The 21695-nt window shown below is 39.0% G+C and overlaps 1 protein-coding gene across 1 annotated transcript in view; it reads left to right on the plus strand.

The window, feature by feature from the left end:
• The window catches only part of cwc27 (CWC27 spliceosome associated cyclophilin), a 235233-nt gene extending 214149 nt beyond the window's left edge, over nucleotides 1-21084 (plus strand). Inside the window, exon 14 of the mRNA XM_069924501.1 lies at nucleotides 20736-21084. Coding sequence (XP_069780602.1) covers nucleotides 20736-20898 — 163 coding nt within the window. The 3' untranslated portion in view covers nucleotides 20899-21084. The remainder of the gene's footprint in view (nucleotides 1-20735) is intronic.
• Nucleotides 21085-21695: the final 611 nt, after the last annotated feature.

The following is a 21695-nucleotide window of genomic DNA, read 5'->3' on the forward strand; positions in this document are numbered from 1 at the left end:
ACTGTAGGGCACAGTCTCAGAATAACAGCTTGTTCATCTAAGACTGAAATGAGAAGGGGTTTCTTCTTTCAAAGACCTATGAACATTTGAAATTCTCTATCCCTTAGAGCTGTGGAGGTTGAATCGATGATTGTATTCAGGATTGGGATAAGTGATGAATTACTACATTTTAGAAGAATTAAGGATTACCAAGACATACAGTATTTGTATTCTTAATCAACTTCTGCCATGTTTTGCCTTGTACTTTCTATCCAAGGCTAATGCTCGTATCCTGCTCCACTATTTTAATGTTAAATTAATATAACATGAAGATACTGGAGTACCCAGAGAAAAACCCACACAGTCATGGGGAGAACATACAAACTTCTTACAGACAGCACCATATAAGAACCTGGATCACTGGCACTGTAAATGCCACCCCTATTCTCTGCCAACGTTTATTTTGTACACCTTTGGAAATGGTGTGAATCTTTGAATGCAATTTGATCTGAAGATTCACTGGATAGATCTTTTGTCACCATTTGACCTCATTGACAGTCTAATTTTCTGGCTCACGTTTGATATCTGCTGAAATGTATATGTTTCTATTGTTTACCTTTAAGATATCCGTCATATTTCTGGAGGTTATTGTAGCGAATATTATTGATTATTATTTATTAATTGCTGTATGAAATGAAGCCCACAATATTGACAGATAAAATGGACATTGCTCGTTCTTCGTGTTCCTTGCCTTTGATTGGTTTTTATGCATGTTTATTTCATCATGATTTACTGGATAGATAGAGTTATCAGGAACTGCAGGCATAAGGATTGATACTGCTGCTCAGATTGTAAATCAGAGTGATTGGCCAACATCAAGGCAAGATACAGTTAAGAACTCCTGGCAAACTTGTGTAGACTAAGAAGGAAAGTTCCCCACTAACTGCAGTCAGACCTATCACAAAAAAGGACAGTAGTAGCCTTTTGGTGGTCAATCATCTCCATTGCAGGCCATCACTGCAAGAGTCTCAATGCAGAATCCTCGGGTGAGCAATCTTCAGCTACTTCACAATGTCTTGCCACTCCAACTCAAGGTCAAAAATAAGGATGTTTTTCTGATGATAACACGATGCACAGTTCCATTTGCAGTACCTCTTTTAATAGTTTATATGCCCATCTGCAGCAAGACTTGAACAACATTCCCTGAAAAGTAGCAAATATCATTCGTGCCACCAATTGCCAGGCAATGACAATCTCCAGCAATGGAGAACCCAATTACTTCTCCTGGTTATTCAATGCCATTATTTCATCCGGATTCTCACTATTGCCATCTTGTATATCCCCATTGACCAGAAGTAGATGGACTTCCTCATTCATGTAGGAAACCCTGCCTTGATGGGAGTTGCACAAAGAAGTGCTTTTAAAATGGTACAGAAAGCCAGCATTCCAGCCCATTAAGTATCTTGATAAGAGATGTAGAGGAGAAATCACCACCTACATCAACGTTGAGGACGCATATCAGTTAATTGGAAAAGAAGCAGGACAAGGTAAAATAATTTTACCTGATAAGCAAACTTAAAAGTGTCTTTGAAAAATAGTGGATTTCTGCTTCAGTTCATCAGTTAATGCTACAAATTATTTTTTGATATGGCTAAACAACAGGATTACATTTACAATAAAATGAATTCATACATTAACTTTTTTGTGGCAACATTACCTCTGTACGTGTGAATGCTAAATAAAAGGTGATTTTGATTGTGTGGTATGAACTTCAACATGTCAGATTTTGCATTCTGTAATGTTGCCAGCAGGAAGCAATCTTGTCCTGTTAACAACTTGAAGTGTGATGTTCTCTCAATGTAAATATTCCAGAATAAGAAAATGTTGAAATCAGTTGTTACACCATTACTTTATGTTAAAGTCTCAGTTATGTTAATGCAGATACATGATCCTTTATCCAGAACCCTTGAGGGACAATGTGTTCCGAATTTCAGATTTTTCCGGATTTCGGAAAGCCCAAATTGTGCTGCCGTATCTACCCCCACCCCCTTCCAGTTGCCCTACCGTGTCCCCAACCCCCCCCCCCCCCCCGCCTGCCAAACTCGTGCTGCCGGTCTCCCCCTCTCGCCTGCCAAACTCATGCTGCCGGTCTCCCCCTCTCGCCTGCCCGACTAGTGCTGCCGGTCTCCCCCTCTCGCCTGCCCAACTAGTGCTGCCGGTCTCCCACCCCCTCGCCCGCCTGAGGCGCGCTGCCAGTCTCCCCCCCTCGCCCACCCGACTCATACTGCTAGTCTCCCTGCCACCAACTTGCGCTGCCGGTCTCCCGCCTGCCCGACTCACCTGCTGGTCTCCCCGACTCGCGCCGCCGGTCTCACTCCCCACTTGCCGGATTTTGGAGCTTTCTGGATAAAGGATCCTGTATCTATACTTGAATATGTGATCATGAATACCTTTTACTTGTTCTCCATTTGCCCCATATGACCCTCCCTTCAATTTAATTTCCTTTCCTCTTTCCCCAACATAGCTTTGGAATTTAATTAACATGAAATCCACATTTATTTTTATACTTTTTCATCTTTTATTTGTTGTACTAATGTTTATATTTATTGTAGTATTTATAGTTATTTTTATATTAATATAAATATCAAGTATCAGAAGAAAGCTAGACAGAGGTTAAAGTCTAGACAAAACAGCTATGTGATCTGCCTTTACATAGTGAATAATTTTGTTTCGTCTTGTTATCCAGCTATATTCATTCATGATTATTATATACGTCTTGATGTCAGATTTAGTTGTAAAAGTTTAGTTTGAATGTTAAAAAAATATTTTAGACATTTGACTTATTTGTTTTGTACTTGTCTCTGCATTTGATTTATACTTGCCAGGTGGAACTTAAATAATTTTATATAAATTTTGATGCTTCAACTGCTAAAGTATTATGACTATTATATAATCATATATTGTCTAATCATCGTATATTGCTTTAAAACTAAAGGGACAATATTAACTTTGAAAGGAGTGTGCAATTGGGCTTTATGGAAACAACAAAAGGAAGACTGATTGGAATTCCAGGAACACTATTTAAAAAAAATTGCTTTCTGGAGAGTTTCAATATTTTGGACATTCTATTTAAGTAAAATATTGACTTCACATTATTCAGTCAAGACACACAACAAACCCACGAGAGTTTTTGGTGATGTTTCATTCCTTCAATTTTGAAATGTTTGTTTCAGCTTTCATTTAATGTCAAAGTGACATGCAGTTTGGTTCAACGAAGGGTGCCAAGAATTTCACTGGAATAAGTGATGACCTTCTTCAATATATTTTCTTCATTTAACTCATTCTCTGAAACAACTTTTTCAGCTGCAAAATCAGTTGCTCATTTTAAAACTTTATGGTTTTTCAATCCCTTTGTTGCTGGAAGATGGTAGTTGGGTTGATCTTCCTCTGAATAGCAACAGTTCACCAACAATTGGATTAATGGATTTGGCATATAAATATTGAATAGATAACAATATCTGTCCAAGACCTTGGTGGGAGGTTGTGGATTTAGGGCAGCACAGATGTGATGATATTCTTATAATCTGGTTGCTCTTGTCTCTCTTGGTAAAAAAAAGAAACCAAAGCAAAATAGTGAGTTACCAAAGTGCGTCTTTGAGATAATGCAGGCTTCAGTCAGTGTGGACGAGTGAAGATATTAAATTCATTTAGTAGGGTTGCTGATCAATGAGCTTTTCTTTCCTGGATGATGATGGGCATATTGAATAGGCAATACCCACCAAGACAATTGTTAAGTATTCCATCACCTTCCTGATTTTAACCGATGAGGGAATGAAATGGGTTTGAGTGCTAACAAATAGGTTAAACAGTCATCTTGGGAGTAGTGAGCTCAGTTATTTTACTTTTTATTGTTAATTCAGATTACCTACCTATTAAGGATTAGTAAGTAATGGATGAACTTTTTCCTGCTGATCCTTGCATAAGTTACTAATACCTGATAATGCAATATGTGGATGTCATCCCAAGTCCTTCTGCAGATGAATATTCTGAATGTATGATCAAAAGCAAACATTTCCACTCTGGATCTTGTAATGATTAGAATCTCTGTGTGATAAATCATGTTCCATGTGGTCATATCACAATCTTATGGAATAGGTTGAATCTGACAGTACTCTATTGCTGTCTGCGATTTCTCGTATCATTCTGTGCTATAGCTGTTGCTATTCCTGACATGCCCTTTTATAATGGTGTATGGAGCACAGATGAGTCCCCCATCTTATTTTTGATAAAGGGGCATATACAAGGTGCTATGTTATTACAGACTGAGGTAGAAAATAATCTGCTGCTGATAAAGCCCAATAGAACTGCCTGGTTAGTCAGTTTGGGATACCGAGCTTAATCCTCATTGAAAGATATTTCAACTCTGAAAATAAGACTCTTGGGTAAAGTCAAAGGTTTTTTCATCATCTTTCATAAATTCTGTGGGATATTATACCATTTACTTTGTTTTTGCAGCTATAGCACCAAAGTTATGGCTAGTATAAAGGGAACCCATAAGATCATTTGTCACTTCATCATTACAGTGGTCATGCATTTGTTATAGAAAAATGTATACAGCAGGTACGTGGCGGAGAACAATTAATTACTTGCAATCATCCTTCCCAAACGTCCTTTACAAGTTCAAACCAAAAGCCTTCAAAATCAGACTTGCCCCAATTTAACTTGTTTTACGATACTATCTCTCTCCATTAAAGTTAAGGTCACTGGTCCTAAAATGCTCCCCCACTGACACATCAATCACTTGCTCTGTTATTTCATAATAATTCACGCTGCTGATTCATGATTGCATGCTAGATTCAGTTCTAACAGAATCATCAAATTTGCAAATGATATAACACTCGTTAGCCTTATTGGCAACATTACAAAGAGAAGGTTGAAAAGCTCTTAAAATGTTGCGAGAACAGCAACCTGAGTCTCAATTTGGACAAGACAAAGGAAATGGTGGTGGACATCAGAATGAAGTTTGAACAATCTCCACTACACATCAATAGTTCTGTTGTGGAGAGTACAAAGTTCCTTGGTGTGCATATAAAGGATGTCCTATCCGGGACTCACCACGCGTCATTAGTCAGGAAAGCAGAGCAGTGCCTACGTTTTCTAAGACTGAGAAGGGCAAAGCTATTGACCCCAATCTTGACAACCTTTTACAGGAACACAATTGAGAATGTCTTCTGACTGCATCATTGTGGGTATGGTAGCTGCAAAGCACCAGCCTGGAAGTCTATACTGAGGATTATTAAAACAGTTGAGAAGGTTACTGGCATCTTCCTTTCCTCTATTGACGACATTTACTGGGAGTGTTGCCTAAATAGGGCTCAAGGAATTATAGAAGACCCTTTCCATCCAGTACAGTATCTTTAACCCACTACAGGAGCATCAAAATCAAGATAGCTAGGCTGAATAATATCTTCTTCCTGCAGGCTGTTAGATTGATTTACAGTATCCTGCTATTGTGTAAATCATCCCAAATATTTATACAGGTATATATTTATTTTGATTTTATATGTGATCAATATGTATTGTTTATTGTGTGTTTTTGTTCACCATGATTTGGAGAGACTGTTTCATCAGGTTGTATATATACAATTAGGTGATGATAATAAACTTGAACAAAGAGGAGGTCTAGTATGGTGCCCTCTTTAGTAGCATCCTCAATATATTGATTTATAATGCTTTCTTAGGCTGCCAGCCCATCTATTCGTCTGAAAGTTAAAAAGACCTTTCCTGTACCTTTCTTCAGCCTTCTTACTAAATCGTCACAAGCCAAAGCCTCAGCACTTACCCTCAATCACAGCATTTCTGCCTAAGTCACTGCCATCCCCCAAAGGGCCATTCTGGTCCACCTACTCTTCCTTTGATTGAGTGTTGTACCTCACAAAGAGCCAGTCAATGTCTCTTCTGTGCTTCTGCTGATCATGTTAACTACATTGACACTGGAAATTTCTCTTCTAATTGTGTACAAAATCAGTGATTTAAAGCTTATCAGCTTGCTGGACCACCTCTTTGGGAATTAAAGAGAACCATGCCATATTAGGCTGAAGTCATCTGTATACTATATTGAGAAAATAATTTGAACTATTTTCTTCAATGACTGGTCAGATGTTCTCTTTGATTATTTATAGCAAAAGTATGCACTTAAATTTGCAAAATTCACGTATCAACCTGATCTTTTAAAAAGTTATTTAATTATTCAGGAACCAGAGTTTGAATTGTTTTCATCAATTTAACTTCCCTTACCAATTCATGCATAAATGAAATATGTAACTGTATCTTTCTCATGATTCCTAGGAATGGAAAGTTAGGATATACAGTTGGCTAAATATTAAAAGTCCTTCACAAAAAAATATAATAGTGGCAAATACTCAGATCCATGAATTTAATAACAAAGTGATACTGATTACATTCAGCAAAAGCCATTAGTGAATTCACACATTGAGTATACAGTCCAGTTATGATTGCTACACTTATGAAAATATAAAAAAGATGTTGGAAATATTTTCGGCTCTCAAGCCATTGAGCATTTTGATGTAAGGATAAGGAAGTAAAATTTATTGTTTGCAACAGAAAAAAGTACTTGTAAAGTCGTGGTCTGTTAGCTGAGGTCTTTTCCTATGCAATGTAACAAGAACATTCTCTGGTATCTTGGCTTTTAAGAAGCTGAAGAATTAGTTGTTATAGCCGTTGATTTAAAATAATCTTATTAAAGATTGTGAACATGAAGAATTATTAGAGTCTAAATCAATCTTTAATGTTTAGAAATTGACCAGTCATTGGGGAATTTGAAGTGGAGCAGAATTTTAAGTTGATTAGGTTAATTTCACAATAATGTAAAACTCCAATTTTGGTAACTTTGTGCCTTATTTTATTTGTGGTTTCTTTTTTTTTCCCTATGGGCCATGACTAGAAATGTTATAAAATCATCTGGTCATTTTCCTGAATCAATGAACAGACCAAGAGCTAATTTGGAAAAAGCAATTCACATGCTAAAAGGACATAATCGAAGAAGGTGATCATGGACATCAGGAAGACCAGGAGCGACCAGCCTCCACGACACAGCTCTGTAGTGGAGAGAGTGGAGATCATCTTTCAGCTGCTCCCATCAGGAAAGTGATATAGGAGAATCAGAGCCAGCAATACCAGGCTGGGCAATGAGAATGCTGAACAACCAAAGAAACTGCTTACACTAACTATCCAAGACTCTCATATTCATGACATTTTTTTTTTATTTATTTATTTGTAAAGATGAATTTTTGTTTAGACGTACAGCACGGTACCAGGCCCTTTTGGCCCATGAGCCCGTGCTGTCCAATAACATCCAATTGATCTACAACCCCTTTACATTTTGAATGGTGGGAGGAAACTGGAGCCCCTGGGGAAAACCCACACAGACATGGGGAGAACGTACAAACTCCTTACAGACAGTGTAGGATTCGAACCATAGACCCGATCGCTGGCACTGCAACCATGTTGCGCCAACCACTATACTAACCGTGTCACCCCAAATACTTGTCTTGTATATGTCTCACTTGTCTTTGTGTATGTTATGTCTGATTTTGTGTCTACATGTTTTGCACTGAGGACCGGTGAACGCTGTTTCATCAGGTTGTATATGTACTATTAGATGACAATAAACTTGACTTGAAAATAACACACAGATGGTTAATACAGCAATGGAAATTATTTTTCTTAAATGAACAGTTTGTTAATGATCCTATAATTAATTATTAATACAACCAAGGAATTACCAAGTCAGTAGTCTTGGTTGCATGATTTGTATCTGTCAGCTTCACACAGCATTTTATTTTTGAGAAAATGGTGAAAGATACAAAGGCAGGAAATTGGGCCCTGCAAATGGCAATCTTTGAATCTTCTGTACATAGCCACGCTTCACCTTTCAGATTGCACGGGAGGTTCAGCCCTGCTTGATCTTAGTGCCATCTTGTCTCCTGTCCTGAAAGCAGCATCATGAGCAGGGCCAGATTAAGCTAATGCAGGGCCTGTAGCATATGTTATAAAGGTGCCCTAAATTAAATCATGAACTGGGTCGTACCATATAAAACTGTTAAACATTCACCACATCTTCTCATCACTAACCACACCCATACCACACTCACATCACACCACATTTTTACATAACACTCATCAGTCTAGACATATACTTAAGTAACTCAGTAAAGTTAAATTTGAATGAAATTATTTATTTGTATCATGTTATTAATAACGTTCGTAATGATTATGTACCTTGTAGCATGCAGCTCCAACATATAAACAAATCAGCCAGCCAAATGAGGGCCTGAGGCATGTTTTCACTGTTCAACTAAGGCGTGTTTCCATTTTTGTTTTTATTTTTGTGCCGCAGCTATGACTTCAGTTTCAAATACTTTTATATTTAGGTGTCAGATATGTATCACATAGATATCACACTTCCATAGCAGTTGCCTTGGATACAGAAAAGGCCTTTGATAGATTGGAATGGGACGTTTTATTTAAAGTAAATTGGATTCGAGCTCCTTATAATGAGCCAACAATCAAATATCTTCAACATTCCTACTATCTAGGTCTAGTAGACAAGGATGTCTACTGTCACCAGCCCTCTTTTAACTGGCTGAATCTATTTGATGGGACCCAAATATTAAAGGGTTCAGAGTGGACCAAGATAAGCACAAAATTAGCCTTTTTGCTGACGATGTATTAATATATCTGACAGAGCTGGTAACTTTTCTACAAAAACTGCACTTGCAATTGGAAGATTATGGGAAAGTTTTGGGATATAAGATAAATTGGATTAAAAGTGAAATAATAGTTTTAATGAATGGAAACAACACAGATTACAAAAGAATTACACAATTTAGATGGCTGGCAAATGGAATCAAATATTTGGGGATTAGAGTAGATAATGATCTTAAAATTTACGTAAGTTGAATTATCTCCCCTTAGGAAAATTGAAGAGGATTTAAATAAATGGGTCACTCTACTAATAACATTGATTGGTAGAGTGAATTGCATTAAAATGAATATATTCCCATGTCTACATTACCTCTTCCAGACCCTTCCAACACTACTACCACAGAAATTCTTTCAAAATTTGAATAAACTAATTAGGAATTTTTTATGGAAAGGTAAATTAGCTGAAATTTCCATGGAAAAATTAACTTGGAAATACGAAAAGGAAGGATTACAACTTCCCAACTTTAAATATTATTATTGGGCAGCCCAGATGAAATTTGTCACTTCCCTCTTTGACGGAAGAGACGAGCCTTCATGGGTAGAAATTGAAATGCACAAAGTCAGGGAAAGAGTGGCAGAATATTTCATATATATAAATGGTTTGTTAATCTTATTATAGCTGGAAAAGAAACACCAATAATAAAATACATTTTGAGGTCTGGTATAAAATGATACAAGAAAAAAATTACTCCAAAAGTGCCCTTGTTTCAGAATAGACTAATTCCTCTAACTATAGATAATTTAATTCTGCAAACATGGTTCCATAAAGGGATCAGATATGTAGAAGATTATTATGTACAAGGGAAATTAATGACATTTGTCCAATTAAAAAATAAATACAATATTTATAATACAATCTTTTGTTACTTTCAATTAAGAGCTTTTCTTAGAGAAGAATTAGGTCCAACTATGAGATTACCAGACTGCAGAGAAATGGAGATTCTAATTTGAAAGGGAACCACAAACGTTTATGTATTCTTTAATCCAATTGCGTACTCCTAAATGGGAGTTACATTAGATCAAAACAAAGATGGTAATCAAACTTGATGATAAGATCTGATCAAACTTGTGCTACGACTGTATGACCAACGCAATTAATGTAAGATATAGGCTTGTGCAATTTTTTTTGCATCAGCTATATCTTACCCTGCAAAAAAATACATAAATCCTAATTTTTCTGATGTGTGTTTCAGATGCAGGGAAGAAACGGGTACTTTTTTTTTAGATTCTACTTGATCATGCTCCAAATTGAAACACTTTGTTAAATCAAATTATTAGGAAATAATTTTCTCTAAGTCCAGAATTGTTTCTTTTTGGGAATATTATGGAAGTAAGACCCAAAATGAGGCAATCAAAAAATCTATTAGAGTTTCTTAAAATTGCATTGGCAGTGGCCAGGAAATATATTGCAGTTAACTGGAAGTCTGATTCTCTCTTAGAAATAGGCCGTTGGAATATTGAAATGTATAGTTGTGTTCCCTTGGAGAAAATTACTTACAACTTAAGGAATAAATATAACATGTTTTGCAGGTATGGGTACCCTACTTAGAAAATCCAGGGTTGAATACTTAATGAATAAGATACTTTTTCTATTTATTTTTCTTCCCTCTATTTTTCTTCCTTTTATTGAAATTTAGATAAAAATAACTGGGCCTCTTCTTTGTTGAATTGGATTTCAGATCTAGATAGCTCCTTCTCTTTTTCTCTTTTCTCTCTTTTTTTCTTTCTCTTGTTTCCTTCTCATTTTTTACTTTTTTTCATCTTTTATCTTCATTAGGGGTTTTGTTTGGGGGAGATAGGGGTCATATTTGGAACACATTTAATTACTTATATGTGATAATTACTGTATGAAAATAATAACACTAATTAAAGATGATAATTGGCTAAAATCACTAAACTTAAACACCTGGTCATGCATAAAAGTTGGTCAGTATAGTACTTTAGTAATAGAGCAAGTGCAGAATCACTGAATCAGAATTGATAGCTTGCAAGCATTTAGAATGGGGCCCTTGCCTGGACCTCTGCATCCAACCATGGTTTCTGGTTAGCCCTAGTTGTGAAGCATTTGATCTCAGTGACATCCTCAATGCACTTTCTAATGTAGCCAATCACTGAATTCATGTACTCCTTGATGTTTTCATGACTGTTGTGGGTCTTTATACCACCATTCTAACCTTACCCATTCAAGTTCAGCAACTGCCTACCTATAGCCGCTTTTAGGTGTTCCAATAAAGATTATCCGCCTGCAGGCGTGGCTAGCGGAGTTCAGCTGACACATTTAGGTGGCCACAGAATGGACGGCTTTCTGGCACCTAAACGTGCCAGCTGACTGCTAGCCGTCTAGCAGTGAAAGCCGGCTACTCGGGACAGTTTCCTAGTCCTGCCCACACTGCCCTCACGTCATAGCAGCGAGTCAGGCTGATGCACAGAATCAGGAACATGGAGGACAGAAGGGATGTTAAGGCACACCAAGGTTATGTTGTTCAATGCAGTTCCGGCTTTTAAGCCATTGCTGTTTGATCCCCATGCTTCCCCAGCGCGTTAATTTCAGAACTTTGGGAGGATGTTTTGTTTTTATGTCAACCAACTGGCAAACAACGTAGTCTGGCTATTGAGACAGGCGCTGCAGGAGCATCCCAAGCCCACACCATCTCAGTCACATCGCAGTAGCACATTGCCTATGTGCTATCTGACTCGCATTTGCAAGTGAGGCGACTGGAAAGGATGGGAAAGGCCGGCCTCTCACCGGGGAGAAAATCTGCAGCCTTTCTGGAAATTACTCGAGAGGAAGGGAAAGAATATTTCCAAGTTATCTACACAATCAAAGCAAAATTCATGAGAGGGAAAGCTGGGGGGGGGTCACTAAGTCCCCTCCTCTTAACACAAAAAGCTCCAAGTTATTAAAAAACAGCAGCATGGAACGCCTACTGTGGGCTGCAAGCCTTCCGGTTTGTAATGAATCAGTGGTGGCCTCCACCTTACCTCTCACCAGATTGAAAAAAAAGACTATTCACAACCAATTTGCAAAATGAAACCCGATTCAAAGTCTCATCGTTTTCTATAAATGCATTTCTATTACTGCACATGGTTAGATCTGACAGCCTTATGTTGGTCCCCCTGTTTGAGGAGCCCGAGACATTGACAATACAGCAACCTGCACTGATCCTTGTATCGATAGATTCTCGGATCTCAGCGATCGTTAGAACAACTCTGCGACTTCATTAAACCTTCGCAAAGCAGCGCCAGCTCTCAATGCCTGCTGCAGCAATTTGACACCACAATATTCCCAATGATGGCTCAAGACACAAAGCAAGGGATTTCTCTCTTTCCCCCCCCACCCCCCCCAATGCTCTCAAGAATCGATGGCTGACGACGTCACCGCAACGTCATCAGCCTGCTCCCTTGCCGCTTTCAGCTGCAACAGATGAGACTCCGAGCAGGATATTATACCTCCTGGAGGAGGGTTAGATGAGTAGACCTCCTGGCTGGCTTTTCTGGTTTCAGATGGCCATACGATAGCCACACAGGCATATAATGTGCGGCTTTACAGTCGAATATCGTGGCCATCTGAAAGCAGCTTTTGTTTTCAAATCAACTTCTCCACCCTGTATGACTCACCTTCCTCCACCTAACCCATTTGTTTTTCTTGCCTCCCTCTTCTCTCTCTTCTAATATCTATCCTTCTTGTTGCACCTCTTTCTGGTTCACCAATCCCATATTGAATGCCCCTGTCCCACCTCTCCCTCTTTAATCTGACTTCTGGACTACATTTTCTCAGTCCTGGAAAATAGTTTCAGCTCAAAACATGGACCATTCTTTTTCTCCTAATGATGCTGCTTGATCTGTTGAGTTCCTATGCAGATTGCGTTTAATGTTACAATATGATTAAGAACAAACGGCTAACCCATTTAATTTGCACTTAGTAGTGAAAAGTAACTTGCAACACTGGCATTTTAATACAATTTATTTGATCTAAAACTAGAAGAACTGCTGATCACACAGCAAACCAAACAAATCAAAGGTACACGGAACACCTCATAAAACACGTGAATTGATAGGAGAGCAATAAAGTAGGAGACCGGACATAGTGTAGAAAACATTGATGGGAGGTATAGAACAAGAAGCATTCAATGACTTTGGAGGCCCACAAACAGAATGTGGGTTATGGTAGGTCAGACACTGAAAGTCAAGTCTGGGCCATGAATATAAACTATTCCATCTGTGTGTCTATGTATAAACAGTCTCTCAAAGGAGATGACTTTTTTTCTTCAAAAGCAAAGAAAACAAATTGTGGTTTGAGCTATGTATTATAGCACTGTAAAATTAACTGTTTACAGATATTGATTAACGTAGTAGAATTTCTTAAATTATAATTCTACATTCTGAAAACACGAATCTGTGACAATTGTGACTGTTACACAAATTAACATGTCTACTAACAGACAACAGAAGCCTCCAGATATCTGGGATGCATTTGTGACAGCCCACATGTAGTAGTGTAATTACACAGTTAATGTCTGTTACAAATGCCTGATAAACTTCCTGAATAACCATAAAAGATTTTAGACTAGCTAAAACTATTATAGGGTAGTGATTATTATCATTCTTTTATATGTACAGAGACATCTAATAATGCTCTGAGATGGTCAGTTATCTGTGCCAGCTAGGTCCATGATGAATCTTCTCAAGCGAGTCCATCTAATATTTCAATGTCTTTGGACAAAGCAAGGTTTTCTTTGAAAACTGCTGTCTCCTCTCTCCCCCCCCCCCACCCCCTCATCCGCTCCAACACCCCCCGTCACATCCTCTCCACCTCACCAGATCCTTTCCAATCCCCGCCACATCCCGTCCCCACCCCCTGCCTCATTCCCTCCATCCCCACTACCCTATTCCCTCCACCTCTGCCCCATTCCTTCCATCCCACTGCCCCATTCTCTCTACCCCATTCCCTCCACCCCCCTACCCCATTCCTTCCACCCCCTTACCCCATCCTCTCCACCCCCTTGCCCCATCCTCTCCACCCCCTCGGCCCATCCTCTCCACCCCCTCTAACCCATTTCCTAATGTGCCATTGAAAAGCAATTCTGCTCTGGTAAACTCAGTGCATTTTCCTGCTGAGCAGAAGACTGCACAATTGCTCTGCAATTGACAAGTCATGAGTATATCAGTTAGCAAATCTGCTGCAAATCTTGTATGGAAATAAAAAGCAAGCAGTGATCAGAAAATAATTCCAAATTGGTTGAAAACTAAACAATCTGATAAACATTATTTTAGTGGAATTCTAATTTGAAATACCTATCATCAACAAAATCAGTGAAAAAGCATCTTAAAAAAAAATTTGAAAACTTCGATGTAAAGAGCAAGTGTTTTTATATTGCATTAATATTATTAACTTCGATCTGTAGCCACTGGAATTGCAGAGGACATGATTAAATAACCACACAAGGCATTTCTTCGGTGAATCAAACAGATTTATTGTTCAGCACATGCACAACCTTTTAAAAGCCCGAATCATGCCCAACGCATGTTGATGACATCACACACTGACATCACATGGTGAGTTTGATGCCTTCTGGGAGTTGTAGTGCAACTATAGCGCCGCTACACACCCCCACCCCCCAGAACCAACAGAAAGGTTTGTCTGTCTTAGGTGGTCAACCTCTGCGACAGACTGTTGGTTGCTGCATTGGGGAAGACTTGTCCACATAAGCTGGTTTAAGCAGTCAATAGTGAAAGACTGTGGCTTCGCTCCAATGTCCAAAATACAGGTCAACATCATTTTTCTGAGTATCCTATAAGGTCCTTCGTAAAGCATCTGGAAAGATTGATGAAATGTTCCCCTTCAAATGAAGACATATTTGCATTTTTCGGATACGAAGTAAGATTGTTCTTCGTGCGAAGATGATGGTTTAGGAGTCAATTTTCTTATGATCTCCCTTAGCCTGGTCAACATTTCCTTAAGATCATAATTGGAGTTGGAATGGTAGGGGACAACTTCCCTGGGACCACCAGCGGTGTACCGTACACAAGCTTGGCAGAAGAAGCTTGTAGGTCCTCTTTTGGAGTTGTTCTAATGCCAGTAATACCAATGGCAGCTCATCAGCCCAGTTCGGGGCATCTAACCAAGCCGTCAAGGCTGACTTGAGATGTCGATAAAATCTTTCCACCATTCCATTAGCCTGGGGATGAAAGGCATTTGTATGATGAATTGTACTGAGTAAGCGAGACAAAGCCATCCACATCAAGGAGGTAAATTGTGGTCCTCTATCCAAAGTAACATGCGCCAGTAAACCAAAACGAGATATCCAGGAACTGAGGAATGCCCGAACACAAGTGTCTGTAGTAGCATCTACCAGAGGCACAGCCTTGGGCCATCGAGTAAACCTATTACTGTAAAAAGATAATGGTATCCTCTTGAAACAGGAAATGGACCAACAATGTCTACATGGACATGAGCAAAATGCCGAACAACTACTGGGAAGGTCTGCAGTGGTGCCTTAGTATGTCGCTGAACTTTTGCTTTCTGGCAGGCAATGTATGACCTTGCCATTTGTGTAATATCTTTTTTAAGACCGTGCCACATGAACCTGTCAGAAACCATACGAACAGTCGATCTAATTGATGGATGTGAGAGACCATGCACAGAGTTGAATACTCAGCACCTCCATGATGACGGAACTACTGGCCTTGGGTGTCCCGTTGATATATAAGAGGAGTAGTTTGCCATGAAGTCCAAACTAGACATCCTTCAATTGCAAGTTAATGATTGCAGTCCGATAAGCATTCATCTCATGGTCATGTTCTTGGGCTGCGGCCAAAGCTGTGTAGTCAATATGTTGATCTACGGACGAAATCTCGAGTGGAGCAGAACGGGGCAGTGCATCAACTCCTATATTGTCTTTTCTGGAAATACGTAGTAATTTTGTGGAAAATTCTGAAATGAATGATAATTGTTGTTGTTGTCGTGCTGACCAGAACTCTGTGACCTTGGAAAACGCAAATGTTAAGGGCTTGTGGTCAGTGAATGTAGTAAAATCTCTGCCCTCCAAAAAATAACGAAAATGTAAAATAGGCAAGTAAATGACCAAAAGCTCCTTATCAAAAGCACTGTATTTCTTCTCTGCCTCATGAAGATGGCACCTGAAGAATGCTAACGATTTCCATTGTCCATTGACATATTGATGAAGTGCACCCCCTACAGCCATTTTGGAAGTGTCTGTAGAAAGGGCAGTGGCTGCATTTAAAACTGGGTAGCTAAGCATAGTGGTATGAGTCTGCAATTCTTTCTTCTTCAAGAAACCATTGTTTATCTCTTCAGTCCAATGGATAGTTTTTGTATTTCTGGATAGTAAATCAAAAAGAACCTTCATGATCTGAGCTGCTCCTGGAAGAAACCGACAATAAAAATTTACCATTCCTAAGAATTTCTGTAGGCTTTTTAACCGTAGCAGGTTTTGAGTATTTGGTATAGCCTTAATTTTGGATGGTAGTGGGTTCACGCCCTCCAGAGTAATTCTATGCCCCAAAAAATCAATTGCATCTTGTCCAAAAATGCATTTATATGGATTGATAGTCAGTCCAAATTCTTGAAGATGGATAAAAAGTGTACGGAGATGTTCCAAATGTTCCTCCTTGGTCCCACTGGCCACTAAAATGTCATCAAGGTAAATGAAGACATTGGTCAAACCATGTTCTAAAGCATCCATCACCCGTTGAAATGATTGAGCAGCATTTTTTAATCCAAATGGCGTTCTTAAAAATTCGACAACCCAAACAGGCTATTTATTGCTGAGGTATTGGATAACGATCCAGAATGGTGGCATCATTAAGCCACCTGTAATCTCCATGTGGTCACCGACCTCCATTGTGTTTTGGGACCATGTGTAATGGGGATGACCAGGGGCTGTCATATCTACGAATTATACCTAGTTCCTCCATCTTGGCAAACTCATCCTTAGCTAAACACAGTTTCTCTGGCGGCAAGCAATGCGCTTTAGCATGAATAGGTGAAAGTACAAATGTCCTTAGAATAAATGCTTTGCAGTGGAGGCGGAAAATTGTAGAGTAGTAATTTCAGGGAAATCTTCCAACAGCTTGGACAATTCATCCATTGCTCTACAGAACAGGAGTATAGGCGTCTGCCAGATGAATGGTCTAAAAAGTATTTCCATCTATTAGCTAATGTCCTTTTAAGTCAACAAGGAATGAATGAGCGTGAAGAATATCTGCACCAAACAAAGATTGGGATACTGCTGCTATAATAAATGGCCAAGTGTGAAGATACTTCTCGAACTTGACATTCATCTTCCTGATGCCTAAGGTCAAAATGTTGAAATTGTTAACAGCTAATAGTTGCAGGTCTGGGGTAGGGTGACTTGTGTCAAAATTGGTGGAAATATACTAACTTCTGAACCCATGTCCATCAGAAATTTTTGCTGGGACAGTTGGTCCCATACATGTAATAAGCTTGCAGGTTTTTTGTCGACTACCATAGCCCTTACTAACAGTTGGCCTGAACTTTTCCCACAAATGAGCAAGATGGAAGGCACTTGCGGGCATTTACTCCCCAATGCCTGTGATAATAACATCAAGACGAGGTGTCCACGTGCTGCTTGCCCGTTTTGGGGCATTGTTTGTTTGCAGGAAGTGCTGTGTTAAGAGCACTAGAGTGTGACATGGAGTCAAGAGTGGAGATCTTGATTGCCCAGAATTGTTTTTACTTGCTGTCCTTTTTAGCCAGCCATAGAACATCTGCCTCTGCTGCTACAGCTCTTAGGTCTTCGAATGAATACTTGGATAACAAGAGCCTAATATCATCTGGCATTTGGTCTAAAAAGAGCTGCTCGAATAGTAGATTGGAACTTTCACCAGATCCATTAGTTCTGAAGGGGCACAGTCTCCCAACCCATCAAGATGTAGTAGTTTGGCTGTTCTTTCCCTAAGGTACATACCATATATATCCCCAATAAAAGTGCTTTTCAAAGCATCATACTTGCTGGTACATGGTGGATCTTGTAGGAAGTTGCTGACCCTCTTAGCGACGGCCTGGTCCAGGGCACTGACAAGATGGTAATAACAAGTGGTGCCCAACTTAACTTTGTGAAGGTGAAGTTGTGTTTCAGCCTGTTAGAACCACATTTCAGGCTCAGCTGTGCAGAAAAATGGCAGATTCACAGCGACGGCTGCAGAGTCCCTATTGTCTAAAAATACATTTTATGGACTCGTCGGGGTCACCAATTGTGGCCACTGGAATAACCACACAAGGCATTTCTTCAGTGAATCAAACGGATTTACTGTTCAGAATACGCGCAACCTTTGAAAAGCCAGAATCGCACACTCGACATGCATTGACATCACGCACTGATGGCACATAGCCGGTTCGATGCCTTCTGTTCGATGCCACCACTACAGATCTGCATAAATTAACTATAATTTATGCCAGGTTGCCCAAAGAGTTGAAGTTCCACTTAACATGTTAAGGTACTGGGAATATTTTTTTTAAATCCCTGCCTTTATGTTGCAATGAAAAAACTGAAAAGTGTATGTGATTTGGTAGTTTGTTTTTGCATTCAGGATTTCTGTGAATATTCAACACAACTAGATTCCAAGTGTTTATCTGAAGGCCCTGTGGTGGTTTTCATATTTAGGCAGGGGAATAATTTGTGGTTTGTTATTTTCTACATGACATATAAAATAGGTTCTGCGACCTATTGTGAGTGGGGGAAAAAAGGACGAGAACTACTGGTATGGACTAAGATTTGAATGTTGGTGCCAGTCATTTTCTGAAGCATGATGTATTGTTAGTTAGCAATGATGCAAGAGTTTCTGCTTGAGCAATGTTAAAAAATGACATTTCCGGTGTCTATCAGATTCAGATTTATTGTCAGAGGACATACATGACATCACATACAACCCTGAGATTCTTTTTTTCTGCGGGCCAGGCAGAATTACTACTTATTGGCAGTGCAGAAAAGAACTGACTCAACGGACACAAGTAAACAAATAAGAAGTGTAAACAAACTGCGCAATACAGAAAAAAAATCAAAAAAAGGCCAAAAGTAAGAGTCCTTAAATGAGTCCCTGATTGAGTTTAGAGTTGAGTCTGATGGTGGAGGGGTAGCAGCTCCTCCTGAACCTGGTGATGCGAGTCTTGTAGCATCTATACCTCTTTGCTAATGGTAGCAGCAAGAACAGAGCATGCACTGGGTGGTGTGGATCTTTGATGATTGCTGCCTCTCTCTGACGGCAGCGTTTTACCTGTGATGTCCTGGACTGCATCCACTACCTTTTGCAGGGCTTTTCTCTTGGGGGTATAGTGTCCCCATACCAGACCATGATGCAGCCAGTCAGCAAACTTTCCACCACACCTCTGTAGAAATTTGCCAGGGTTTCTGATGTCATGCCAAAACTCCGCAATTTCCTGAGGAAGTAGAGGCACTGATGTGCTTTCTTCATGATGCCATCTGTGAGTTGGGTCCAAGAAAGATTTTCCGAGATATTGGTTGCCAAAAACTTAAATTTTCTCACCTTCTCAACCTATGATCTCCCAATGATCACTGGATCATACACCTCTGGTTTACCTTTCCTGAAGTGGGAGCTTGTTCTTGGTGCACCATTCAGCCAAGTTTTAAATTTCCCTGCGCCCCTTTTTATACAATCCACTACCGCAGTATTGTCAGTGAACTTGTAGATGGTGTTACTGTCGTACTGAGCTACACAGTCATAGGTGTAAAGTGAGTAGAGCATGGAACTAAGAACTCATCCCTGTAGTGTTCCGGTACTGATGGAGATTGTGGAGGAGATGTTCTTACCAATCCTCACTGATTGTGGTCTGGAGAGTAGGAAAGCCATGATCCAATTACATAGTGGGGTGCTGAGTCCCAAGTCTTGGATTTTGCTGATCAGTTTTGAGGGGCTGATGATATTAAATGCTGAACTGTAGTCGCTAAAGGGCATTCTGATGTATGCATCCTTCCTGTCCAGGTGTTCCAGGGGTTTGTGTAGAGCCAGTAAGATGGCATCCACCGTTGACCTGTTGCTACAATAGGCGAATTGGAACAGACCCATATCGCTGCTCAGACAGGAGCTGATATGCTTCAATATCAGCCATTCAAAACATGTCATCACCATTGATGTTAGTGCCTCTGTTTGGTAGTCATTTAGGCAGGTTACCACACTCTTCTTGGGCATCAATTCAGAATCTGTGAAAAATTTATTTATCTTTTACTTATCTGGAATATGTACAATTGAATCTTTCTACATATCTTTCGAGTACATTTGAAGTGGCATTATTTCAAGATTTGCTTATAATAAATAATTTTCTGATTACTTCATGCTTGGAGATAAAATTGTTGCAGAAGGGACACAGTTGTCGTAGTGGTTAGCACAACGCCGTTACAGCACCAGCGATTAGGATTGGACTGGAGTTTGAATCCCATGCCGTCTGTAAGGAGTGTGTATGTTCTCCCCATGTCTGCATTGGTTTTCTCCAGGGGCTCTGGTTTCCTCCCACTATTTAAAAACGTACTGGGGGAGTAGGTTAATGAGGTGTAAATTGGGCGGCATGGACTCGTAGGCCTAATTGGCCTGTTACCATATTGTATGTCTAAATTTTTTAAAAATTAAAGGGGACAATTTTTTTGTTTTGATTTGAAGTTGGTTCCAAAGACTTTTGAGGTGCATAAATTTAGAAACGGTGCTACTTTCTAATTAGATTACATGAATTGAATATTATTTTGGTATGGAAATAAATGAATGCAACTCAATTAACATTAATACTGATGCCATTTGTCCCACTCCAGTGTTCGAAGATTTGTTATTATCAAGTATATCTTGTATATCAAAATATTTGTAGGTGATTTTTTTTTAATTCTGCCATATTGAGTGATATATTTTTAGTCATGATTTACATAATCGATCATGCTTCAGTTCATTTAGGATGATGTTTATCTGATTTTCTTCTAATCTAGGATGTCCCATGTCCTTCAGTTTGAAGAACAAACAAGAAAAGTAAAAGATGCAAATATGCAAGATGAAGACACATTTGAAATACATGATCCTCGGAATCCAGTGAATAAAAGACGAAGGGAGGAAAGTAAGAAGATCATGAAAGAGAAAAAAGAGAGAAGATGAACCCTGAATACCAAAATTAGAAATTGCATACAAATGATAAATTCTTCACAAGTCACTGATGTCTGCTAATATTTAAGCAGCTTGATGCAGTCCATAATGTTACAAATAGACAAGGTGATTGAAAGAATACATTTTCTATTATTTTTTTCTGCTAATAGCTAGAAAATAAATTTTATTATAACTGTTTTTCTGTTCTTTTATAGTGCCTTTAATAATGTCAAATATTTTGTCTCTGATTCACAAACTGGAGCAAATTGTTGGTGGAATACTCTTTTTAAAGGTTAAATTTCAATTCTGTCTTTCATATTACAGGAGGTCCAGTCAACTTTATTATAAAGCTGCACCGATTTATTTTTCTCCGGTCTTTCCACAGTAGTTTACATTATCAAAGATTATGCAAGATTACAATATTCTGCTCTTTAATCTATCTTTCCTAGGTTATAAACCTCCACTAGTTACTTCACAATATTCCTCATTTTAGTACAAGTTCGCAATGTCGTCCATCCTAAAAAGCATATTTTTTCCATACTGCCGTGTCGTTAAAACTTTTTGGAGAGTCCAAGAAACATTTTACAACATACTAATATCAAGATCACTGAAATCAAAGAACTACGCTTGGTATAAACAAAATCTTGAGAGTGCACAGAATAACATACAGAAGTAATTTTGATAGACAGCACACAGCATATTTTAGTGTAGATATTGCTCAACCTGCCATCTTGAAACATTCAATTTTTCCCAAACATTTTTAGAACTATTTCATGACTTTCTAATTGCTTTCCTTTAAGGCATTTCTG

This window comes from Narcine bancroftii, chromosome 3 (genome assembly GCF_036971445.1).
Source record: "Narcine bancroftii isolate sNarBan1 chromosome 3, sNarBan1.hap1, whole genome shotgun sequence".
In the NCBI taxonomy this organism is placed as follows: domain Eukaryota; kingdom Metazoa; phylum Chordata; class Chondrichthyes; order Torpediniformes; family Narcinidae; genus Narcine; species Narcine bancroftii.